The 25,765-nt window shown below is 56.2% G+C and overlaps 1 protein-coding gene across 2 annotated transcripts in view; it reads right to left on the bottom strand.

The window, feature by feature from the left end:
• The window catches only part of NIBAN2 (niban apoptosis regulator 2), a 53,565-nt gene that overhangs the window by 17,855 nt on the left and 9,945 nt on the right, over positions 1-25,765 (bottom strand). The window contains exons 1-2 of one of the 2 annotated variants that reach the window (XM_019816564.3): positions 14,176-14,350; positions 2,696-2,826 (exon numbers count right to left, since the gene is read on the bottom strand). In XM_019816564.3, coding sequence (XP_019672123.2) covers positions 2,696-2,826; positions 14,176-14,335 — 291 coding nt within the window. In that variant the 5' untranslated portion in view covers positions 14,336-14,350. Of the gene's footprint in view, positions 1-2,695; positions 2,827-14,175; positions 14,351-25,765 lie in introns of those variants that run through there. The other variant, XM_006939496.5, reaches the window with a different exon arrangement.

Raw genomic sequence — 25,765 nt, forward strand, 5'->3', positions numbered from 1 at the left:
GTTCCTGAGTGTGAGCCCTGCATCGGGCTCTGTGCTGACAGCACGGAGCCTGCTTGGGATTCTGTCTCCCTCTCTCTCTGCCCCTCCCCTACTTGCTCTCTAGATCTCTCCAAATAAATAAAAATAAACTCAAAATAAACAAATAAAGGCATTACTAAGGGTGTTTTTCATGCACAGTGATTCTCGTGCCTCGCTCTATCAGAGGTCGCCCACTTCAGGGACCCAGGCAGCCTGTGATATTTCTTTTCCAAACAGGGAAGCACTCCCAGCTGTGCCCACCCAGAGCAGCTCACCTGGGCTTTCCTACCACACAAGTGTGCACCTGCCAGACACCCGGTCCAGGCACCTCTGCCCTCTGTTGTCACCAGGTGGGGAGGTGGCCATGACACCAAGGGTCCAGACAACCTTTCGGGTCATGTGATGCTCTCGGGCTCCGATGCGCGGCCCTGGCCCACCCTCCAGGAAATCTGGAACCTGGCTGGGGTCCTGCCTCCACCATCCCGGATAAGCCACTGAAAGGCCCAGCGGAGGCCCCTGCGCGTGCTGCTCCCGCAGTCTGATGGTCTCTTCTCCTAGCAGGTCCTCAGCGGGGATGGCGGACCACCCGGACAAGGTCAGAGTCCCCCCCCCCCCCCCAGTCTGAGTTCACTCTGTCCTCTCCTTCGTGGTACCCAGTCTGTCATGTAAATGACGTTTTCCTGTCTCCCCGAGTGTCTGTGGGACCAGCGAGGACAGCATGGCCCCTCACCTGCCCCGGCTCGGTCAACTGTGGCACCGACTGTGGGCCTGCCTGTCTTCTTTTGGGGTACTCCCTCTATGTCATCAGTAGCCATCCCCCCTCCACTCCCTTCCCCGACCTCCCCCTCCCCCCCCCAGCTGACGCCTCCAGCCACCCCCAATCCCCCTCCCGCTGAGAAACCACCAACACATCCTGAAAGCCAGGTCAAGTGAGCCAGCTCCGGCCCCCTCGGGTCTCGTGGTAAACTGGCATATTTTCCACCACTTGGGTTTGGGGGAGGGTGAGGAGAGGAAGGAAACAAGCCTGACCCTCCTGCTCTGGGGCCTTCTCAGACTCTTTCTGTTCTGCCACCTCAGAGAGGCCCATACCGGTCCCCTTCCGCACAATCCGAATCCCATCTGGCCTCAAGAAGCCCCACGAAATCCCCACCCCCTCCTGGAGGCTGCATGCACTCCTCTGGCCCAAGGTGGCTATTCTGAGTGCATTTCACACACAGAGAAACTGAGGCTCGGGAAGGTGAGGCCACGGGCCGGAGTTTACCCGGCAAGTCTGGACTCACACCCCTCAGGAACCCCACCTGCTCCCCTCATTCTCTCATGGAGTCCTCACCGCGGCCCTCTGCAGGAGGCACCCACCTGTCAGGTGAGGAGACGGAGCCCTGAAGGCTGACTTGACCGGCCAAGCCAACTACCAAGAGGCTCTGGCCCCGGTGCCCCGAGTTCTCTCCCACCAGGCCCCACCCTCTTCTACCATTCTGTCTTGGGACCCGAAGCCCGCGTACGGGCTGACCCGGGCAGCCCAGAGGAAGCCAACAGGACTGGGTGGGGAGGTGTGGCGAGGTGATCAAGGGCAACTCTGGAGCCCACCACGCATGGAATTCAGCTACTAAGGACCTGAGCACCGGCGCTGGGGCTGCCTGGCTGACCTGGCTCGGACCCCACTCCCAGGCGGGATCGGCTCTGCCAAGCCGATTCCCCAGAGGGGAATCCCCCAGAGGTGTCCAGGGGCCACCAGCCAGGGTAAGGGGCCTCTGGACTACTGCTTGGCCACTCCAGGGCCAGGCCACCTGCAGAGGTGGGGCTGGCACCCTTCCTTCCTGTCACCCTTCCCTCTGCCACCCCTTGGCCATCCAGGGGACAGAGAGTGAAGGTCACCGAAAGGAAATGCCCTGGATTTTCCTGGGCTGAGTCAGGGCCCCCTGGACCGCCCCCTGACTAGCAAGGGCTAGCTTCTCACCCCACGGGCTCAAGCCTGAGACTGCTGGCTTCCAGCTAGGCACTCACAGCCCGCCCCCCCCCACCTGTGTTCTGGCATTCCCTCACCTCCTCTATGCCCGTCCCACCCCCAGCCCCACACCGAGGCCAGTCACAGGGTCCCCTTCCCAGGAGGCTTTGTTTGCCTCCTTCAGCCCATGCTGACTCGTGGGCTGGAGCCACACACTTTCCAGGCTCTCACTCGACAAATATTTACTGGGCAAACACAATCCTGCTAATAACAGGATAATGACAAGGCTGCTGATGCTGACTTATCAGCCGGCGCTCACCGAGCACCTTCCCTGCTCCAGGCGCCCGGCTGATTCTCATCTTTAATCCCGACAACCGCCCAGTGCAGGTGTTCTGATCCCATTTCACAGATGAGTAAACGGAGGCTCCACGAGGTGAGGTGACTTGCTCACGGGCACTTGGCCTTTAAGAGGAGCAGCTGGGCTTGAACCTGGGCCTGCCAAGATGACTCCAGAGCCCCAGCTCCACCAATGGAGGGGTTGAGCTGGCGGGGAGTCGCCCACAGTGAATGAAGGGGTCTTGGTAAGACCACCGGGTTGTATGCCTATTCAGAAGATAGGTGGGGACCCTAGGGACCATCAAGGCAACAATGGTAAACTGAGGCCCAGGGACGGGAAGCCACTCGCTCAAGCCATGTCAGAGCCCACCCTGACCCGGGCTCGGCACCTCTTACCTTGCGCCAGAGCAGCTGGGCCTGCGGCGCCCCCGTGCCCTCGATCTCGTGGCGCATGCTGTTGAAGAGGGCCACGCCATACTGGTCCTCATAAAAACGGAGGAACTCCGTCAGGATCTTCCCGGTTTTCTCTGAAACGGAAGAACAAACAGGCCCGTGAGGTCGTCATGGTTACCCGCAGCCGCCCAGCCCTGCCCCAGGGAGGGGCACCAGCCAAGCTCCAAATTCCTGCTCGTAAAAACTATTTGCACAAGCTCCAGGCTTTCACCTGCACTGCGTTTCTGGCCGGAGTTGTGCGTTTCCTGCACACAGAGGGTGAACTTTCGGACAGGAAAACGGGCAACGACTGAGACAGAGAAATCACCAAAGAGAAAACACGAGAAACCAGCAGACAAGGGAAAGAAAACAGCTGAGTCTCCCAGTCATCAAGCAAATGCAGATGGAGATTCCATTCCCCCCACCCTCCCCCCGGGTCAGACCAGTTGGGGTGTAGAGAAACAGGCACCTCAACTCAGAGCCGTGGGTTCTAGAAATTGGGACGGCCTTTCTGGGAGTGGGGGGGGGGGGGGGGGGACACCGCTCCGCGTACGATTTTAAGGGTGCATGCGGTTCCCGGATGCCGGGCTCACTCCTCTAGGAATTACCCACGGAGCAAGTCACAGAAGGGCAGGTACGGTATATATTCACCAAGGCAATCAGCGGAAATGGGCCAGATGCGCGTGCGTGGAGACGGATTCAGAACATGCCAGTGCACGTGGGACAGGAAGTGGGTGGGGGGACCCACAGGTACCACCAGAGGGAAGGTGTCCACCTTTGGCCACGTAAGGAAAAGCGAGTTACAGAATCACATGTTAAATATTACCTCACTTAAAATTACCCCTGTCTGTGCCTGTAAGTTATTTACACTCGGAGACGGAGGAAAGGTCCAGAAGGCAGCACTCCTGACTGTTCCGGGTGGGACCCAGGGTGTGGGAATAGGAGGGCCGAGTGAATTGCATTTTCTGCTTTATTCACTTTTACAGCATTTGAATTATTTACCAACCATGATTCCTTCCACAATAAAAAAAAAAAAAAAAAAAAAAATTCTAAACTTAACTCCTCTAAGTTAACCACCTTTTGGCTTTCACCGGCCATTTGCTTCTCTCTGCTGCTAAAGCACTTTCTGAACAGAGAAGGCGACTATTGTGACCTCCAGAGCTCACCCAACGCACATCAGACCCTCAGTAATGGCCCTGCCTGGGCATCCCTATTTGCAGATGATGAAACCGAGGCCCAGGGAGGGTGGTGACTGTTAACACTTCAGGAGGCCTTCTCCTTAGGAGAGACTTCCTGGCCCTGAGAAGTTGTGGCTCCATTATCTGGACCTCAGTTCCCTGCACACTAAGACGGGACTCAATGGTGGATGAGTCCAGTCTTAGCGGTGAAACCACCACTGACCGTCCTGGGTTCCAGATTTGAACAACTGGTCCTGGGGCACCTGGGTGGTTTAGGCAGTTAAGCACCCGACTTCAACTCAGGTCATGATCTCACAGTTCGTGACTTTGAGCCCCGTATCGAGCTCTGTGCTGTCAGTGAAGACCCCGCTTGGGATCCTCTGTCGTCCCCTCCCCCCCCCACCCACCCTGCCCCGCTCTCATGCATGCACATGCGCAGCACTCTTTCTTTCAAAAATAAATAGGGGGGGAGGGCGCCTGGGTGGCTCAGTCGGTTAAGCGTCCGACTTCAGTTCAGGTCATGATCTCACGGTCCGTGAGTTCGAACCCCGCATCCGGCTCTGTGCTGACAGCTCAGAGCCTGGAGCCTGTTTCAGATTCTGTGTCTCCCTCTCTCTCTGCCCTTCCCCTGTTCATGCTCTGTCTCTCTCTGTCTCAAAAATAAATAAACGTTAAAAAAAATTTTTTTTTAATTTTTTTTCAATGTTGTTAAATAAATAAATAAATAAATAAATAAATAAATAAATAAATGTTAAATGAGAAAATGAAGAACTGGTCCTGTCTCAAATAAGGGATTGACATGGCACCCCCCCCCCCCCCCCACTGCCATGGCTGGTCTCTGAGTGCCAAGAACACACCTTGCGTTCTTCTCAATAACCTTGTGAGGTAGGGCTGGTGTTACTCCCATTTCACAGAAGAGCTGAGATCCAGAGAGGTTAAGTCACTGGCACAAGGTCACGTAGCAAGTGGGTGATGGAGCTGGGATGCAGTCTTGGGGCCCAGCTAGGAGGTTGGTGGCGGGGGAGGGGGGCTGGCTGGCTACTGAAAGCTCCCTCTACGCCCCCTGCAGGCAGCTCAGCCCAAGGACCCCTCTCCGTAGACCCTGCCTGTGGTCCCCTTTCCTGGAATGAGGTCATGCCTGTCCAGATTCCGATCTGGGGAGAGGAAGGGGGGAACAAATGAGGAATTTGCTTTGAATGCCTATTTTTTAAAAGCCATAAACAACCAGAACTGTCTCAAAGACCACGGGAATTGTTTTGGAAAAATGATGAGGCAGGATAGGGAGGGGTGAGGGGAGCAGACAAGACGGGGTAATGCATTGGAGCCAAAGAGAGAAAAATGGGGCCTCAGATGACAATAATATTGATATATCACCACCACCATCATCATCATCATCATCATCACCATCATGGCTCCCACTTACTAAGCGGTAATCCGAGCCAGCGGGTGGGCATGTTTTACGTGCCAGATACCAAAGAATCCTCATCAAACCCTAGGGAGTCAGGGCTATTGTTTCCCCATTTTAGGGAGGAGACGGAGGCTTGCGGACGTAGGACTGGACAGCCAGGCTCTCAGCCACCAGGGCACGCAGCCGCAGCCCAGGGTTTTGCCCCAACTCTGCCCCAAGCAGTCACCTGCCCAACAGGCACTCTACCTGCATGCGGGATCTCGAGGGTCCTTCAGCCATGGCTCTGGGGGGGGCCTGACCAGCCCCTGGGACGCCCAGCCTCAGGGCATTATTTCCAGAAGGGCCAGAATCCACCCTGACCCTTGGGAAGCCAGGCCCAGCAGGAAGCCGCTGTCCTGTGTCAGAACTCGTACCCAGGACTGCCTAGCCCACAGCATGCTCTCAGCAAAACCCAGATACTGCATCCAAGCAGGGGGTGGCTAGGTTTAGAAGGCCCCGGGGCTGGACTGGGACAAGAAGGGCAAAGTATCATCCCTTGAGGTGTGTCAAGGCCTGATTGTGGGGAAGGGGGTTGCTGTAGGTTGAAGAGGAAGCCGGGGAGGCTGAGGAAGTGAAGACCAGAACAAGGTGACCCTGAAGGAGACAGAAGGCAAAGATGAAGCTGACGGGCTTGAAGTATCTGGGCTGAGAAGGGCCGGGTGGGGTAGGGGGCAAAAAGAAAACCCACTGTCGACCTCCCATTGGGATGAGGACAAGTTATCCGAGCCGGACTGTAGGACCAGGGTCCAGGAGTAGAGGGCTTGAGGACTAGGGTGGGAGTCACCAGGCAGAGGGTGGAGAGAAGAGAAGGTATGGGCAGAAATGAACAGAAAATGGGTGTAGAAAAAGAGGAGATGGCCCCAGGCACCCTGCACCCCCAAACAGACGGCAGCAGCCCTGGCCCCAAGTTCACCCAACTGCCAGTACAGGCATGCCTTGCTGTCCAAACTCAAGAAGTGCATAGGCACCTGGGTGGCTCAGTCAGTTAAGCGTCTGACTTTCATCTCAGGTCATGATCTCACGGTTCGTGAGTTCGAGCCCTACATGGGGCTTTCTGCTGTCAGTGCACAGCCCGCTTTGGATCCTCTGTCTCCCTCTCTCTCTGCCCCTCCCCCTCTGTCAAAAATAAATAAACATCAAAAAAAAAAAAGAAGAAGAAGAAGAAGAACTATATAGATCTGGATCTGTTTTCAGATAAACACTTTGCTACCTGAAATTCCAGAACCAAACATCACAGAGTGGGGTCTCTCACTACCCAAACTTGCTCTCCCAGCTCGGGAGCCAAATGGATTGGGATGCTAGTATCTGTCTGAGGATTGACCGTAAATCAGGGAGGGTGGCCCTGACACCGTTCTGCACACCACTGGCTCCCCTTTGCTCCCCACTCTGGCCTGGCACAGGCAGATGCTGAGCAAGGGGCAGTCCACTCACCAGTTACTGAGCACCTACCAGGCCCCAGGACTGGGCAAGCCGCTGGGCCAGGGGTAGGGGTGACGTCATTTCTCAAGGGGTTCCTTAGAAGAGTCCCAGGCAGCACCAGGAAACTGGGTGCGTTCGACCTAACTCTGGTCAAGGAAGGGTTAGAAAGGGAAGACTTGGCGGGGGGGGGGGGGGGGGGGGTGGCAGGGAGCAGGGCGGCAGGATGGCTTCCTGGCAAGGGCAGCCCCAAGCACATTCTTGAGAGAGTCCTAAGACAGCCTGGAAGGAACTGCCTCGTGCTTGGTACCAAGGAAGTGCCACGGGAAGGCAGCGCTGTAGGGGGCCTAGGATTTGGGGCTGGAAAGACCTGAGAGAGGCAGGCCAGGGAAGGGGGCCAGTCCCCTCCTGGGAGAACGGGCTCACAGGGGAGAAGCCCTCAACAGGGTACCCAGCGGCCTGTCTGGCCAACGCTGCTGGAGGGAAACCTGGATGAGCAGCCCCGGCCGCCTTGGATGCTCCTCCTGCCCGTTGAGCTCCGGGGTCATGGCCCAGGCAGTCCCCTTCCTCTGGGCAGTGCTCAGCACCCCCTTTCTTCCCTTCTGGCCACCCTACAGCGGCTGTCTCCCTGGAGCTGCCGTCGGGATTTTACAGTTCAATCCCCCAGCCTGAGTGTCCGTGGATGGTCCCCAGGCCTCCGGGGCTCCTCTCCCCTCCACACCTGCCCATGCCAGCTCTTCCCGCCTCCTCCCATGGCTTCTGGAGACACCACAAACCACAGATTTTAGGGCCGCCGAGGCCAAGGCTCACCATCCCTCCCACCCAAGGTCCCCGGGGGTCCCAGACTCAGGAACCGCTGGGAGGTACAGATGCTGGCATGGAGCAGTCCGAGGGCGTGGGCCGCCCTCACCACCCTCCACGTTTCCTCGCCCATCCTCCCAGGTGCCCTCTGCCAGCACACCCTGCAGAATTAGGAGGTAAACTCACCCCACTCAGACTCAGGGTCCAATGCACACACTCAGATTCTTGAAATGGCCCCAGACGTGAATAAAACCCTCCACTCTACAGGTGTACAAACCAATGCTCACAAAGACTAATGGCTCAAGAAGTCACTTCACTTGTCAGTCAACAGAAAGCTACTGAGCTCCATGGGGCTGTCTTGAGAAGCACTCATTTATGGGGTCCCGATTCCCTCATGAGCCCACGAATCCTGGGAGTGGGCCTGAGTGTCCCCATCTGCACCCAGACACCACTGTGCTCTGGGGCCTCAGGGGGACCAATGCCCCCTCCCCGGGGCCTCCATTTCCACATCACATCTGCACCACGAGGGTAGTGGGCTCCATCTGGCTCCGGATGTGGGGGCATCTCTCTGCCTCCCAGATGACTGGAACCCTGTCTCTAAGGGCTGCGCCCTTTGGGACCATCAAGAGTGACCCAGAGGGGCACGTGGGTGGCTCAGTCAGTCAAGCATCTTGGTTTCGGCTCAGGTTGGGATCTCAAAGTTCATGAGTTCAAGCCCCACAGTGAGCTCTGCACTGTTAGTGCTTGGGATTCTCTCTCCCTCTCTCTCTGCCCTTCCCCTGCTTGTGCTCACTCTCTCTCTCTCTGTCTCTCTCTCTCTCTCAAAATAAATAAATAAACTGTACAAAAAAAAAAGAATGACCTAGAGCCACCCCCTTCCCATCCAGGCCTCCTAACTCTGCCTCTAGAACCCCCAGAGTTTACCAGATGTGACTATCACTAAAAAGTTATGCATGTTCAACAGCTCACTGAACCCGAATAGATACTGTTATCCCCACTTTACAGATAAGGAAACTGAGGCTCAGGGAGACCAGGTGACCTACTCAGAGATGCCACAGGCCAGAAAGGGAAAGAGGTGAGTTTCAAAGCCTGTACAAAGCCCCCACCCCACAAAGCCTCCTCATCCAACAGCCTCCCACATGGCACCGAAGTATAATTTCTAGTCCTGCCTTAAACTTTATTTCGGGGTCTTTGCCTGGTCCCAAGAGGCAGGCGAAGTGCACCTTACTCTCCCCATCTTACACATGAAGAAACCGAGGTCCAGAGAGGCAAAGTGACTTTCCCAAGGTCACACAGTAAGTAGATGAGTGTCAGAGCCAAGACTGAAGCCTGGGGTCTCCAGCCCCAAACTGGTCTGAGCTGGCAGGGAAACTTCACACCTACTGGATCCTTACCTGTCCATCTTCTCTGGGCCTTAATTGTCCCACCTGTAAAATGGGTGGGTAGGTCCTGTTGGCTCAGCTGATCAAAATCTCAGTGATGATGTAATCAGTGTTGCCCTGGCCCCAGGAGCTGACCGGGATGCTGGCCTCAGCACCTCCTCTGAGCTGCTGGTGAGTCAGTTCTGAGTCTGACCACAGGCCCCTCAGGCTGGACAGAAGGACTGGGAGGGAAGTGGGGGGCAGGATTCAGCATCAACCCTACCTGTGTACGAGGCACCATCCCTGTTGGGCACACGGGCTCTGGGTTCAAGTCCTGGCTCTGCCACCTACTAACTGTGTGGCCTTCCTCAAGGCACTTCCTCTCTCTGAGCCTCTGTTTCCCCCTCTGCAAAATGGCACAACAGTATCTGCCTGATGGGGTTATGAGAAAGTCAAGATCAGGGGCACCTGAGTGGCTCAGTCGGTTAAGCGTCCAACTTTGGCTTAGGTCATGATCTTGGAGTTTGTGAGTTTGACCCCGCATCAGGCTCTCTGCTATCAGAGCAGAGCCCCTTCAGATCCTCTGTTCCCCTCTCTATCTGCCCTCCCTTGCTCATGCTCATACTCTCTCTCTCTCAAAAATAAATTTAAAAACATTTAAAAAAAGAAGAGATCAAGATCAATGAGCTAATGGGCATAAAGCATTTCACCCTGGCAAAGAGGAGGCATGTTAACGGGGGCTCCTATACAGTTCCTCTTGTCCAAGCTTCCCCTAATCCGGAGAGAGGCCCTTGAAACACCCCTGGCCCAGCTGAGCAACCCCCGGTGCAGCCTAGCCCCAGGCCCAGCACCAACAGTAGCCAAGGCAACCGAAAGAACGTTAATCTCTGATTTCCCAAACTGACAACGTTATGGGTCACGCTGCTTCCTGCACTCAGAAAGCGGGGGCTGGGCAAGAATGTGGGAGGCCCCAGGGTGGCCCGCAGTCCCCTGCCAACTCTGGGGGACAGGGGGACTTAGCCCACTGTGCAGATGGCAAAACTGAGGCTCAGAGAGGAGAAGGGGCTCCCGGAGCAGAGGATGAGAAAAAGGAGTGCGGAGGTGCCCCAGAGAGCCTCGAAGGCCTTCTCGTGGCCCTCCCAAAGCCCAGCACATGTCACGTTGAGTCACCCCCCCAATCCCGGACTCAACCTGGGGCAGGCGGTGTCTCATTTCAGATGAGGAGAACCGGGACCCCTGCCAAGTCCTTCAGCTGGGGAGCAGCGGAGGCAGGATCTGAGCCCAGGCCCGGGGCCCCCTCCACACTGACTGCCGGGTCCTAGGACGAAGAGGGCAATCTCCAGCCGGGACCACGTCAGCCTCGGGCCAGCCACAGGGGCTTCACGTTGGTCCCAGCCCCAGCTTGGCCCGAGTTGAGGGCAATGCGCCAAATCTGTTCCCGGCTCATCCGGTCCCTCCAGCGGGCCCCAGGGACACACCTCACCCACGAGGCCCGTCCCGGTTTCAGGGCTGAAAGAGATTTGCCGACTGAAACCAGGCAGGCGGCACCCTGTAGGGCAGGGCAGGCCCGGAACTTGCCTACCTGGTTCTCAGAGCCCTGGAGAGAAGGCCCAGGGTGGAGAGGTAGAGGAGGCAGCCAGGGACTCAGTTTCCCTGTGTCACACAGCTGCCCAAAGTACCACCATCTCCATCGTCCGCCTAGGAGAGCAGGGAAAGCTTATAGTCCAGAGAGGTGGCGACACTCTCCTGGGGTCACACAGCATATGTCAACAGAGCTGGGTCAGCACGTCAGGCCCCCAGTGCCCAACCCAGGGCCCTTCTATCTGGCCACCCTACTATCACTATTAAGAAGTACTAGCAACAGCCAAGTGTTCAGCACCCCTCCACACCCAGCACGGTGCTACACGTTCACACGTGTTATTTCCTGTGCTGTCCCCACTTTACAGAGGAAGACACTGAGATTCAGAGAAGTTAAGTGACTTCTCTGGAAACACATAGCTTGTAAATGACAGGAACCCAGATCAGCCCGAGTCTAACACAGAACCAGAGTTTGGGCAAATCCATCTCACCCCCACCTGCCAGCCTCCGGGAGCTGGGGTTCCACACCGCACTGGCCCTGTGGGTGGCCACTGTCAGAAAGGCTGACATGGCTCCCACTCAGGACCTGTAATCAGGGGCAAAGTCAGGAAGAAGGGGTAATGACAGGCTCCACTGGCCAGCAGAGGAGGGGGACTGGCAGACCGCCCGTGAGAAGAGCCTGAACTAGCAGCTGGAACCCCGCTGAGCCGAAGCCAAGAGGGGGTTAAGTCAGCTGAGTGCACCCTCACCCCAACAGCCAGGTCTTTGTTCAGAAGAGAGACAGCTGCCAGAGAGGGCACGGGACTGATCCAAGGTCACCCCACAAATACCCCCTGAAGAATGGGTTTGCTCAGAGCACCTGTATAGCAGCAACAGGTCCCTGGAACCCCACTTCTGGGCCCGAGAGGATTCCCCCACCAGCCATGCCCCACGGCCCAGCGCAAGGCCATCGGGGTGAGGTGGACTTCCTAGCTGACCAGGGGACGGTCAAGAGGCCAGTACAGCTGAGCCCTGACTGTGCCACAAGTCACTGCCCCCCAGCCATGGGAATGCCCATCCTATGTCTGCCCGGCCTCCAAATTTCTACCCATTTCCACTCCTGACTCCTTCAGATCCTTTGCTTACAACAGCCACAGGGATCTTTGTGTTACAGCTCTCACCCTGAACCTTCTCTGCTCAACAACCTTCCATGGCTCCCACTGACTTGGGACAAAGACTAAACTCTTTAGAAGGCCCCCAGGCTCCTGCCTTCTCTTCCTTGCCATGGGGTCTCCAGGTCAGGAACACTCCTTCCCCCTCCGCTGGGGGGGTGCCCATTTCTCTGCCCCCCACTGCACCACTCCCTCCCCCAGGATGCCCCCAGGCCAGTGGGTATCCCCCACTTATTTCCACAGCCCCCCATTGATCTTGCAGTGGGTGAAGGCCTGTTTCCTGTCGGAGCCCCCCGGGCAGTACCCACCACATCTGGGACAGGGCCTGGCGCATAGTAGGAAGCTCAGAGCAAGAAGCCAGAGGCGCGATCTAGAGCCAGGGCCGCCCTGGGGCACAGAGCCACCCTCGTTGAGCAATAAAGCTCCCCACACACACCCCAGAGATTCCTCACCACAGAACGGGAGGCTTATGCCCAACCCAAGGGCTGTGGCCAGGCCCCAGAAATGGGAGGATGCGCACAACACCTTCCTTCTTACTCGGGAAGGTGACTGCCACCCACGAGGTTCCCTCCCTGCCGGCCTCAGCTGCCCTGAAGGGACCCTCTGCTGGTCACCCCTTCCCTGGAGCCGGGAACAAGGGAAAATTCTCTCCCCGTAAATAGAGCAGCCCACAGCATGCCAAGGCCCGATCGTGGCAACTACCTGATGGCATGCCAGCTCTGTGCAAGGGGCTTTATGGAGGAGATCAAAATGGCCCAGGGAGGGAGGGTCTGTCATTACCCCAGTGGACAGAGGAGGGAAGAAAGTGTCAGGCAGTTAAGGAACCTACTCAGCGTCACACAGCTGGTAAGGCACAACGCTGGCTGCTGATCCCCAGGCTTACTCTGCTGGGCCTTTACTGCATTTGCCACCGGGCCCTGGCAGCAACCCCAGGAGGTGGGTACAGGTACCACCCCCACTGAGGAAACAGGAGGCTGTGAGGCCCAGTGACTTGTCCGAAGTCAGCCAGCTGTCAGGTAGAGAAGCCTGAATCCACGCTGGGGGCTTGAACCCAGGCTCCCAGGGATGTGGAGACACAAAGGACAGTCACGCAAAGTGCTTCAGAGAGGCTCTTCCAGGGCTCCGACACCCCAGGAGACGGGAGGTTCGCCCGTCACTGCATTCTTGACACCCGCCACGGGGCCTGGCACACCGTGGCCCGCAGACAGAACACTGAATCAGATCCAGGACCCGCCAGGTTCTGAGCCCCATTTCCCTCCCCGAGGCCCCACCCTGGTCATTTCCTATCCACCCCAGGCCCCCATCTCCACGCTTTCACCTGTGCTGTGCCCCCTTGCAGAAGCCCCTTCCCCCCTTGTTTCCACAGTTCAAGGTCTTAGCCAAAAAAAGAAAAACACAAAGTCTTAGCCAGACTTCAAGGTCCCACTCAAATATCTCCTGGGATTGCCCATTTGTGCATAATTATAATAATAATTGGGGCCTGAGCGAAGGCGTGTAGCACTCACCCACTGCCAGGCATGGAGGCAGCTCCCATATATGCTAACAAGTATCCTCAACGTTATTTAACCCTCACCCAGATTTACTCTTGAACCCATTTTGTAGATGAGGCTCAAAGAGGTGAAGTGACTTGTCCAACGTCACACAGGTTAAGAGGGAAATTGTGACCTGAAGCCAAGCCATCCACTGTCCACTGCTCTATCCCAACACCTAGAATGGTGCTGAAACAGAGAAAGAGCTCAAAAACATTTGTAGTCTCTCTGCCAGGACATTCCCCACTCGCCTGGCAGCTGCCCAGGTCAAAAGGGGCACCTTGTTACCTTCTGTATCCCAAGCGCCCAGGGTGGCACGGGTTTGGGGACAGAAAAGTGGGAGTCTCATAGAGGCGGGGGTGTTAGGGGGCCAAGCTTGAAGCAAGAAGCAAACCCTGAGCTCAGGACGGCCTCTCTGGGCTTCAGTTTCCTTGTCTGCAAAATGGGCATAACGTGATAGTTTCCCACACACAATCTCACTCGGCGATGAGGGGTCCTCAGGAGATGCTGACTTTTGTTGTCAACAAAGAACTGGGTGAACAATATAAAGATACATGGCTGTCATCTTAACCTTTGGCACCAGTAGAATCCCTGCCCCGGAGTGTCCCCTTATTAATGGACCAGTGACATATGCTTATAACAGGCCACTGGACCTGGGAAGGGCCCTCTAAGATGAAGTTCGAGCTCTGGATTGGACAGATGGGGAAACCGAGGCTGGGGAATAGGAAAGAAGCAACCTGGTGAGAACAGGGTGAAGAGAAAGCAGCGGGGAGCGGGGGGGGGGGGGGGGGGCGGTCAGAATTCAGCACCCAGGAGAGGGAACTGGCTCTGGTCTGAGGGTCTCCGGCCTGGAACATTCTCTCAAAGCCCCCCTCAGCCTGGCCATCTCCTCTTCCTCCCCCTCAGGCTCGAACATCACCTCCTCGGAACCCAAGACAGGTCCAGTGCCCGCAGCCCCCACTTCTCCTTGGCCCTCTTCTCACCTACAGCTGCCGTATCCCCACGAAAGGCTCCTTCGACCCCACTCCCCAGACAGAGACCTTGCTCCCGCCGTCTCCCCGGAACCCAGCTCGTGCCTGGCCCAGGTGCGTGCCCGATAAGCAAGTGCTGAGTGGGGAAGGCCAACCCCGGAGGGAAGGCCATCCAGTTGCAGGTGCCCAAGTGGCCGCCACGGGCCCAAAAAGGAGGCCGAGGAGGGCAGAGGCTGCCTGGGGCTCCCCGTCGCAAAGGCAGCTTTGGGACAGGGCAGTGGGATTTCTCACAAAGCTGCCTTTAAAGCTCTTCTCAGTTGGCAAATATTTAACCACGGCTCAGAGACCCAGGTCTGCTGGGGAAGAGTGTTCGGGAGGGCCTGAGGAGGGAGGCAGGTGGCTGAAGTGGGGCCCAGAGAAATGCCAGAAAGCAAAAAAGGCAGACTGAAGACCCGCCCACCGGGGACTGCCCTTTCCTTTACACCCCGGGCAGCCTGGTGGGAGGAAGTCGATTCCCATCTTGACACAAACAGGGAAACAAAAGCCCTCTCATCTCCTCCGGGGCCCTCCCTCCCTGCCTGGCAGCACCGTACCCACAGCTCACAGTTGGCGGCTTGTTCCGGGAGCCCAGAACCCAAGAACACAGAGCCAAGCTGCGGAGGGTGGAGAAAGGGTGCCAAGGCCCCACCCCCGGCCCCAGCCAGGGCACGACTGGCCTCTACCCACACCTACCCCGGGCCCACCGCAGGGTCCCCGGCACTGCGCCTACCGTGGGGGGCACCGCTCCCACTCCTGGGGTTCCTCCGGGGGCTGGCGTTCTGCACCAAGCCCTGCCGTGGCCAAGGCCACACCCCACACACCCCAGGCCGAGGAAGCCATGACAAAAGGATCAAAGGGGGAGTCGAAGGCAGCCTGGAGGACCCCAGAGCTCCGAGATGCTCCAGCAGGACCAGCGGCCTCACACTGTGCGCACCCCTGCTTAACTTCCCTGTCCCCCTCAGGGAGAGCCCTGGTTTGGGAACCAGACAGGTGCCAACAAAGCCCAGCTCCGTGGTCCTGTGGCCTCGCCTCTGAGCCCGGGTATTCTCCTCTGTGCACTGGGGATAACTGGCTTCTCTCTCAGGCGGCTGTTGTCAACAGGACGGGCAAAGAGGCAGCTGATCTGTGACGGTGGTTTTGTAAACACTAACCTCCATCCTCCTCACCCCCGCCCACCCATCCCTGCTGACTTCTGGGCAACACCCTTCTCTATTCCCTTCCTTTCATCCTCGCCACACCCACTGGAGCCCTCTAACCTGGGGCCTGGACACCTGTCACAACTGCCCCAGGCCAAAGGGCAGCAGCCCTGATTTCCTCAACACATGTCCAAGTCTGGACTGGAGACACGGGGCGCTCTGCCACAGCACCCTCACACTGGCCTGGACCCCACCCGTTTGAGAACCCACCACCGACGTTCCCCTCGGTGCCCAGCCCTTGAGATGCCCAGGCAGACCTTCCTGACTGAGCCCTTCCTCTCTGACCACCTGGTAGCCAGCATCACTGCCCAGCCCCTCCCCATCGGCCACCAGACGCAGGAGCTGAGGATAGGACCCGGCGTGAAATTCAGGCCCTCAGAGCCAACCAAAATGACCGCTGGGGGCAGAGCCAAAGTCCAGTGAGGGTCTTGGGGGCTCCACTGTGCTAGCCAAGAAAGGTTTCATGTTGCCCTCATTCATCCACCATGCGGCAGTGGGCATTCAGGAAGGAACTAGACCAGCCCTTCTATCTAATGAGGGAGAAAGACTATCAACAAAACCGACAATGAGCATGCTAAGCCCCCAGTTGGGAGCAGCACGGGAAGTCACAGGAGCCCAGATGAGAGGCCGCTAACCTAGCCGGTGGAGTCAGGGAAGACTTCCGGAAGAAAATGGCGCCTGAGACATGAAGAGGTGCTAAGCAGGTAAAGGAGGAGGAGGACTGGGCAGGGAGAGGGTGCCAAGCAGAAGACACAGGAAATGCACAAATTCAGACATTCGAGAAAGCATGAATCCGTTCCACAAGTAAATGTAGGAATACCTTCTATGTCAAGAACGGTATCAAGGTTCTGGAATCAGATCTCAATTCAAGTACTGACTCCACCACTCCTGGGCTGTAGGACCGTGGGCATGGGACTGATACTCTCAGAACCTCAGTTCCCTCAGCTGTAAAGTGGGAGGACCAGCAGTACCCATCTGGCCAGGTTGTCATACGGATTTGATGAAATGAGGATATCTACAGAGCCTGACCAGACGGGGTCCTGTGTTATCAATAATGAGGCCTACTGATGGAAAGAAGTTCCATCTGCCCGAGCGTTGATGGCCAGGAAATGAGTGTTCAGGTGGGCACTGGGGTCTTTCACAAGCTCAGGGGGCCCGTGGTGTGCCCATCTGTGCAAACAGCAGTGCTCTGCAATGAGTTTCATGCCATGAAATGGGGGCCAGGAACGGGGAAACAGAACAGCCACTCAGTCTCTCAGGGGGCCACTCGGAGGGACGGGAAGGTGACATGCTTGGGGTCCCATCTTTCTGGGCCCCCATCCCTCAGGAGTTAACTAATCAGAAAGGGGAAGCGGAGGCAGAAACAGCAACAGATTCCGAAAGCAACTACGCAACAGACCGCACACCGCCAAACCTCAGCCAACCACTGCTCCTCTGCTCCGTGGCACTGCAGGTGGGCAAAAACTCCTTGTCTGAGCCTCCAGCGCCCACAGGGAGCCCCACAGGATGGACAAAGCTGGGGGAGAAGCTGGTGCCTGGCTGGCTCGGTCAGAAGAGCGTGCGACTCTTGATCTCGGGGTCATGAGTTTGCACCCCACGTTGGGTGTATGATACTTAAAATTAAAGAAAAAAAATTGGAGTCGGGGGGGGGGGCACCTGTATGGCTCAGTCTGTTGTGTGCCCGACTCTTGATTTCGGCTCAGATCATGATCCCAGGGTCCTGGGATTGGGCCCGTGTCGGGTTCCACGTTGGGCGTGGAACCTGCTTGAGATTCTCTCTCCCTCTGCCCCTCCAACCCCCTCCCCCCCACCCCCAGTGCACGTGCTCTTTCTCTCTCTCTCTCTCTCTCTCTCTCTCTCTCGCAAAATAAATAAAAGGAAAGTTAGAAAAACATTTTGTTCAAAGCTAAAGGAAAAGCTAGATGAAAAAGTGCTTTGAAGTCCACAAGGCAAGACCATGTATCTCTCTCCTGGTATCTTGTATCTATACCTCTCTCTCTCTCTGTCTCTCTTTTTTTTTTTCCTATCTTACTGCATTGACTAAGACATCCAGATCAATGATAATGAAAATTACCTCTAGGGTTTCAACATCAAGTTTGCTCAGGCTTGCTCAGTATGTGACGAATGGCATATGAAGGGCCAGGTAGGGGCTGCTAAGAGAAAGGAGGGCAGACTTAGTTCTCCCCCAACAAAAGAGCTGGATAATTCCCTGGGAAGACAACTGCCGGGGAAACCCAGCCACAGACACACCCCAGCCCAATTGGAGCCTGTTCTCAAGTGACCCACCAAAGACAGAACTCCAGGGAAGGCTTTCTATCTCAGATGCCCCGTGTGGGACAGGTGACCCTAAGAGGTAAACAGCTCCCTGTCACTGGAGGTGCGCAAGGAGAGGCCGGATGGCCACAAGGAGGCTGGAGAGAAGATTCTGTCCCGGGAGGAAGAAGAGGAGTAAAAACACAAACTTTGGGGCGCCTGGGTGGCGCAGTCGGTTAAGCGTCCGACTTCAACCAGGTCACGATCTCGCGGTCCGTGAGTTCAAGCCCCGCGTCAGGCTCTGGGCTGATGGCTCAGAGCCTGGAGCCTGTTTCCGATTCTGTGTCTCCCTCTCTCTCTGCCCCTCCCCCATTCATGCTCTGTCTCTCTCTGTCCCAAAAATAAATAAACATTGAAAAAAAAAATTAAAAAAAAACAAAAAAACAAAAAAACAAACTTTGGGACCAGACAGGCTCTGCTACTGACTGTGACTTCTCAAGCCTCAGTTTCTTTATCAATAAAACAGGGAGAGGGGCACCTGGGTGGCTCAGTCAGTTAAGCACCTGACTCTCGGTTTCGGTTCAGGTCACGATCTCACAGTTCATGACTCTGAGTCCCCTGTTGGGCTCTGTACGGACGGTGTAGAGCCTGCTTGGAATTCTTTCTCCCTCTCTCTCTGCCCCTCCCTTGCACGCACACATGTGCATTTTCTCTCTCTCTCTCAAAATAAATAAATAAACTTTAAAAAAAAGAAAAAGAAAATAAAACAGGGAGAAAAATAATACACACCTCGATGAGTAGTTGTGGGAACAAAAGCAGACACTGCATGAGACGTGCCTGGCGCTCTGCCTGACTGTTGGTAAGAGCCTGATAAGTGCCAGTGGCTGTTCCAATAAGAACTAATCACTAATAAGTACCAGTTACTGTGGCCCAACCTTACCGGAAAAGGGCTAAATAAACTCAGAGATACAAATCCCACCCACTTCATTAGCCCGGTACCCTCCGATGCCAACCTCCTTTTCACCAAGCCCAAATCAGGCTGCCTCGGGCCCCAGAAGCCCCCCTGCCCGCCCATCTCTCTCACACACGTGTATACGTGCACAAACACCGTGGGCTGCCTCCCCGGGGCCTGACCGCAAGTGAGGTGGGGGCAGGGGGAGGGCTCCTGCCTTCTCAAAGCCAGGGAGGGAGAGACAAAAGGAGATGAGGGTGGGGCGGGGCTGGCTGCGGGGTGGTGGGGAGGAGGAAGATGAGCCAATATGAAAATTTACTCATGTGCTCGCTGCTGGGCTAGAAGGAAACCCAATCCTTGGCTGGAACACCGGGGACCCTCAGCATGAAGAGGCTTTATGCAGAGAGAAGATGGAAAGCGTATTCAAATAACAAGACTCCTGTGGCCTGTCCCTGAGCCAGCAGAGGACGAAGCACCTGCCCCACCCTTGGGTCACCAGCTGCAAGCCTCCTCGGGCTCCAAAGGGGGCCAGAGGGGGAGGTATGAGGACAAATCCCCTCGGAGGCCCTGCCAGCCTCACATTCCTCGTTCCAGGTGCCTGTGTCCCCCCCTCCGCCCCCGCCCAACACATCTGTGCTTCATGGGAAACCGCGCTCTACAGAGCTAAGTTCTATGCCTGCTTTCCCTGGGGGTCCCTTAAGGGATAGTGGGGACAGGCTCACTGCCTTCCCTGGAGGTGATGAACAGGCTCCAGGCACAGGCTCCAGGCAGCAATTCAGGGTTAAGAGTGGTGGGCCTGGAGGTCAGGCACCTGACTTCCACCTGACCTCGGGCAAGTCCCTCACCCCTCCCGGCTCTCCATCCTGACTGTCCAGTGAAGAGGCTGGACTCCTTTGCACTGGACCCTCAAGACCCTTAGCACCCTCCAACTGTGACTCCAGAAAGTGTTCCCTCCCAACCCAGGACCACACTGGCAGGCCCAGGGGAACGGGCTGTTCAGGCTTGATCAAACTGGTCCCAGTTCCACCTGCCAGGTACACTGACAGTCACTCCCCCATTTGGGTCAGAGCCCCCCGTTAATCATCAGCACACCTTTCATTTCATAATTAACTGTTTAGTGTCCCATTTTCCCCCATGAGGACAGGGACCCTGTCTGTCTCATTCATGACATATCCCCGGCACCAAACACAGCACCAGGGACAAATATTTGTCCCTGCAAGATTACACCAGAGCGCCTCGACTTGGGTCTCCCAGGCATCTTAAGACACAGGAGGAAGACAGGGCCAGAAAGGCCAGCTCAGGCCTGAGAACAGGTCCTTCCCAGCCCGGGGGCCAGTGTTAGCCAGGGGCCCTCCAATCCCAGTAAGGTGCTTTAAGTACAGGTGGGGCTGGGTCAGGAGCAGGCCAGGCCAGCCCAAGGTCACACACACATCAGCAGCAGAAAAGGTCACCACCCCCATTACACAAACTGAGCCTGGTCACCTAAGCTCAGATCCTCAGTTTTCTCTTCCAGCAGATTCTGTTAAATGATACAGCCCCTGAAATGGGTCTGGGAAACTAGAGCTGAGGAGGCCCTGCACTTGAACCTCCTCTGCCCGCTCCGGGCTGGCAGAACACCATGCAGAGAGGCAGGAGGCTTGGGTCTGCTGACTCTGACTTGGGGCAGACACATCACCCTGTTTCCATGTCCCCCGTTATAAGAAGATCCCAGCCCCACAGGACTTTAAAGTTTTTATCTTTTTTTTTTTTTTTAATTTTGAGAGAGAGCAAGAGACAGAGCGAGCACAAGTGGGGGAGGGGGGCAGAGAGAGAGGCAGAGAGAGAGAATCCCAAACAGGCTCTGCACCATCAGCGCAGAGCCCTACATGGGGCTTGAACTCACAAACTGTGAAATCATGACCTGAGCCGAAGTCAGATGCTTAACCAACTGACTAAGCCACCCAAGCACCCTCCACAGAGGGACTCTGAATAACAACTGAAGTGTGGTGCATGAAGGGGGCCGCGCCTAAGGGCAGCAAGAACCACAAAACCACCAATTTCTGGGAAACTCTGGTTCCCCCAAATACCTGTGCTCTCTCTGCTTTGGGCCTTTGCAGACCTGCCCCCTTGCCTATGACCCTCTCCTCCTTCTGCACCCTTTCGGCCTCACCTAGACATTCCCTTCTCCAACAAGCCTTCCCTGACTCTCCAAGTCTGGGTTACTGCTGCTTCTCTGGTTCCCAAAGACACCCTGACCCTAGCTAGACAACCCTAGCCCTGGCTAGGGTTCCATGTTGGGCGTGTCCTCCCAAAAAGGGATCTATGGCGGGGGGGGGGGGGGGGGGGGGGTGGCGGTAGGCTGCCTCCCCATCCCACACCCGCAGCCCCACACATGACCAAGCCTGAGCAGGCTCTCAAACAATGGTGGGGTCGGTAGATGAATCCCGTATGCAGATGCCCACAACCCACTGTTGGTTATGCATCAGGGAAATGCCTGAAAGTCATTATTTCTGGATGGTAGGAACACTGGTGATTTTTTTTTTTTTTTCAATGTTTATTTACTCTTGAGACAGAGACAGAGCGTGAACAGGGGAGGGGCAGAGAGAGACACACACACAGAATCTGAAACAGGCTCCAGACTCTGAGCTGTCAGCACAGAGCCCGACACGGGGCTCGAACCCACGACCTGTGAGATCGTGACCTGAGCCGAAGTTGGACGCTTAACCGACTGAGCCACCCAGGTGCCCCTCATTTTCTTCATTACTCTATTTTCTAATTTTTCTCTGATCATCAAATATTGCTTGTATCACATCAGCAATAAAAGGGGGAGCTCTGAGAAAGCTCAAAGTTGAAAGGCCAAGCCCCCTTGGTGGGGCACTGGACCCTCAGGGCAGAAACCTCTCCTGAGGGTTTACTCTGTGCCAGGCACCAGGCATGGTCTCATAAAGCTCACCGTATGGTAAGCATGGCCATACAGTTGGGAAACTGAGGCACAGAATGCTGAGGTCACAAGAAAGACCGCCAGAGGGAAGCCCTGAGCACTGCAGAAAGGAGTCCTCAGGCGCGCTGTGCCTCACACACCTCCAGCAGCCCAAGTCCAGTGCTAAGCCGCCAGCATGTCACGCACATCGCCCAGGGGGTCTGCGGCAGCATTCCGGCAGGAACAGTGAGTAGAAGACACCTAAAAACTGGAAGACTGGTGACTGGCAGACTCTCCCAGTTGGACAAGAACCCACTGGCCCCGCACCACCTCACTGGCCCCATCCACACCCACCATTGCCTGGAACACAGAGAGACTCCATTCATGGAATCAATCTCAATCAAGTCTCTGGCTTGAACCACCACATGCTCCTCCATCCATGGCCACAGGTGCCTCCCAGGCTGGGCACAGAGCAGTGCCCAGTAGATGTCTGTTGCTACTGCCCGTAGTAGTAGAGGTAAAATCCTCTTTCTGAAGTCCAATTATAGGCTTCTTGTTGTGCCATTGGATATCACCTACCCATAGACATTGTTTCCCTAACTCCTTTTTTTTTTTTTTCCTATTGTAACCAATGTTTTAAAGTAATATAACCATTTGGGAGTGTCTGGGTGGCTCAGTCAGCTAAGTGTCCGACTTCGGCTCAGGTCATGATATCGTGGTTCATGAGTTCGAGCCCCAAGTCAGGCTCTGAGCTGTCAGCAGAGCCTGCTTCGGATTCTGTGTCTCCCTCTCTCTCTCTGCCCCTCCCCAACCTCTCAAAAATAAATAAGCATTGTTTTAAAAATTGTTTTAGGGGCGCCTGGGTGGCTCAGCCAATTAAGTATCCGACTCTTGGTTTAGGCTCAGGTCACGGTCTTGCAGTACGTAAGTTCGAGCCCTGCGACGGGCTCTGCTCTGATGGTGCAAAGCCTGCTTGGGATTCTCTCTCTCTCTCTCTCTCTCTCTCTCTCTCTCTCTCTCTGTGCCCCTCCCCTGCTCACTCTCCCACTCAAAATAAATAAATAAGCTTAAATTTTTTTTGTTTTTAAAATAATATAACTATTGGGCTGCATTCAGTAAATTCCTGGTGTGGAAGGGCCGGGCGGGCTTCACCAGGGGCTCTGGGCCACCTTTCTAGGGCTGCTCCTGCTGGTGGTGGGACTAAGGACCATGTTCCTTGGACAGCCATTTCCCATATAGCCTTTAGAGGGCCCAATGCTCTAATCACAGCAACCTCCGCACCCCATATGTCCGCCTGGGGATGCACAGAGAAAGGATTTCAGGGGCTACAAAGCCAGGTCAGCACTGCAGTGACGCAGACCCTCAGGCCCTGTGGGCGGCCAGCAGCAGCACCCTTCCCAAATGGGCCCATTTTCCCGACAAGGAACTGAGGCGTCAGGAGGAGAAGGGACCTGGGCGGGTCCCATGGCCACTAGGAGCCTGCTTCCTCATCTGTGACCAGAGGGCAAATAGGAGGCCTGGCAGAGCCGATCCCAGGACGGCACTCCTCACAGGACCAGCACGTGCAAGCTCACGAGGAGGGTGGGCATCTGGTCATGATTCACCCTCTGATAATTATTTAATTAATGAGTGACTGGTAACCGTTTGTTGCATACGTCTCTCCTGCCTAGCCTTGAGCTCTACACGGGCAGGGCCTGGATAAACTTGGTTTGGGTGCCAAGCACACAGTGAGCCCACGGTCAACGCAGTGTGCTTCTGTGCCTGACGCGCAGTGAGTCAGCAAGGGCGCCAGGACGGAGTTGGGGGGGGGGGGGGGGTCCTGCACCAGGGGGAGGGGCCGCCTGCCCAAGAGCGAATCCCTGGGCCCCTGCTTCTCCTGGCCTCACCCCCGAGGCTCAAGGACAAGAACAAAAGGCACAAAGCCGTGAGTCAGACAGAGAGGAATACACGCCTGGAGGAAGGAAGCTGTGTGTGGCTGCACGCACTCCACGCCTGAGGTCTCTCCATGCCTGCGGTCTCAGACCTCAGACGGTGGGACCCAAACCACTCCTTCCAGATGCGCAGAGGGGAAGTCACAACCAGCCAGGGCTCTGAACCCGCCTGCATCTGCCTCCCCTCTGTACCCCCCAAGGCACCCTCTCCACCTACCAGACCCTTCATCCAAACAGCTTCGGGGTCCCTACGCTGCAAGACCGTAAACCTTGTGATGACATTTATGATTCAGTCACGGTTAAGAAACTAAAACAATTTAAATTAATAAACGTTAATTATACCTATTGATTACGGAGCCTTTGCTGCGCCCAGCGCTGTGTTAAAGAAAGCATAAATGTAATTCATAAATACACGTAATGTAATTTAGCTGGGGAAGTATTATTATCACTCCCCAATTTACAACTAATGATTCTGAGGCATAAAGAACCAAAGTAGCCATCCTAAGGGCATTTGGCTAGTAGCTACTAGAGCAAGCTCTGACCTGCCTGGCCATACTGTTGACGTAAGGGGAGCCCTCGTGGAACTCATACCATAGATGAGAATCAACCACAACCACGGGAGGAGGAGCCTGGAGGAGGGACACCCCCACCCCCACCCAGCCCTGCCACGGGCGGGACCCAGGGAAGGGTGTTCCCAGCTTCAGGGGGTTAGTCTGTGGGGTCCTGCAAGGCCTTTCAGAGTCCTGGAAGCCGACCTAGAGTGTCTCTCAGAGTGTCTCATCCAACCCCTTCCTTGCACCATGGGGGAAACTGAGGCTCAGACTGGCAGCTAGCCGGAGCTCCCATCCACAGAGCTGGAGTCTCAGAGACCACACAGGGGACTCAGGAAAAGGGAAGGAGAGCAAAGAGGCTCTGCCCCTAATCTCACAGGAAGTCTGCTGGGCCCCACCCTGGGGGGCTCCAGGCCAGACAGGCAGCCCAGCCCCCACGCTGCAGGGCAAACCCCAGAAGCAGCGTTCTGTCTCCCGGCTTCTGCCCCCGGCTCAACAGGAAAACAGGAAAGCTGAGCCTCGAGGCCCCGGCTCCAGCCTGACGTGGGTTGGAGGCTCGTCTCCCAGGAGCAGGCGGACTCTCGGGTCACTGAGAAAGTAACCCTTCTGCTTAAGAGAGGGGGCCCCGCCTCCAGCCACAAAGAAATGAAGTTTCTGTCCAGCTCCCTGTGTTCAACCACCCAGCTCAAGGCATCTCCCACCCTCGTCACCCTCCTGGAGAGATGGGATCACCATGTTTTAGAGAAAGGGGCGGGGCCCGGAGAGAAGCCCCTTGCCCAAAGTCCCACAGGGGCCAGGGCTATGCTGAGCTGAGCCAGGAGGCAGTGACCCCCCCCCTCCCCATTTCCCAGCAGCCTTAAATAGGGGAGAGGGGGCGTGAGGGGAGTGTACCGCTGCCTTTTTTAATCCACCACAACACCTCGCTGTCTGCGTGTGGACAGGCCGGGGCTGTCTCCTCAGACACAGGCCTATCTGTAAGGCCGGCACAGGGCTGCTTCTCTCCCACAGACGGCTTTGTTTGTTTACTCGGGTTTTCAAAATTATAACCTTTCCAGCCCCACCCGGGCCAGCCACGCCCTCCCTGTCCAGTCGGTGCCGCCTGGGGCCGGCCATGGGGACAGGGATGGAGGGGGCCTTGCGCAAGGGTCAGGGCCCTACATTCCCGTCCCAGTTCTGCGGCCTCCGACACCCTAGGTATGTCCTCTGCTCTTTCTGGGCTGCAATTCACTCCATAACGAAACGGCAGGGGGTTGGTTAAGATGACTGCAAAGGGTCCTTCCTGGCTAGGAGGAAGAAGGGTCTAGGCCAGAAAAAGAACAGCAGACACTGCCCATCAGCAAGCTTGAAATCAGGCCGAGGTGAGGCTGTGGCCCAAGTAGCCAGGAGTAAAGCTGAGAGGTAAACCTTCCCTGCTAGCCCAGCGCCCCGCCCCGCCGCCACTCCCAAAATCTTGTTGTCTTTTCTCCCCGCCCCCCACCCCCCACCAGGGAACATTTCCAAAAAATAAACAAAAACACAAAAACAAAAAGTGAAACAGAAGTACAATTGTCAGCTCACTCCCCCTCTGGATGTCGGAATCACCCCCGAAATCCCTGGCAGGCCAGGGCAGATGACAGCTCGCCCCACCCCACCCCCGACGCCGCTAAAATGGAGCTGCCATTTCACCTAGCACCTTCCATGTGTCAGAACAACAGCTCCCCAGAATCTTCACATCCCAGAAGCAGGGCTCGCCTTCCTGTTTTGCAGACAGCTGAGGCACCAAGGGAGAGAGCAACTCGCCC

The sequence above is a fragment of the Felis catus genome, chromosome D4 (genome assembly GCF_018350175.1).
Source record: "Felis catus isolate Fca126 chromosome D4, F.catus_Fca126_mat1.0, whole genome shotgun sequence".
In the NCBI taxonomy this organism is placed as follows: Eukaryota; Metazoa; Chordata; class Mammalia; order Carnivora; family Felidae; genus Felis; species Felis catus.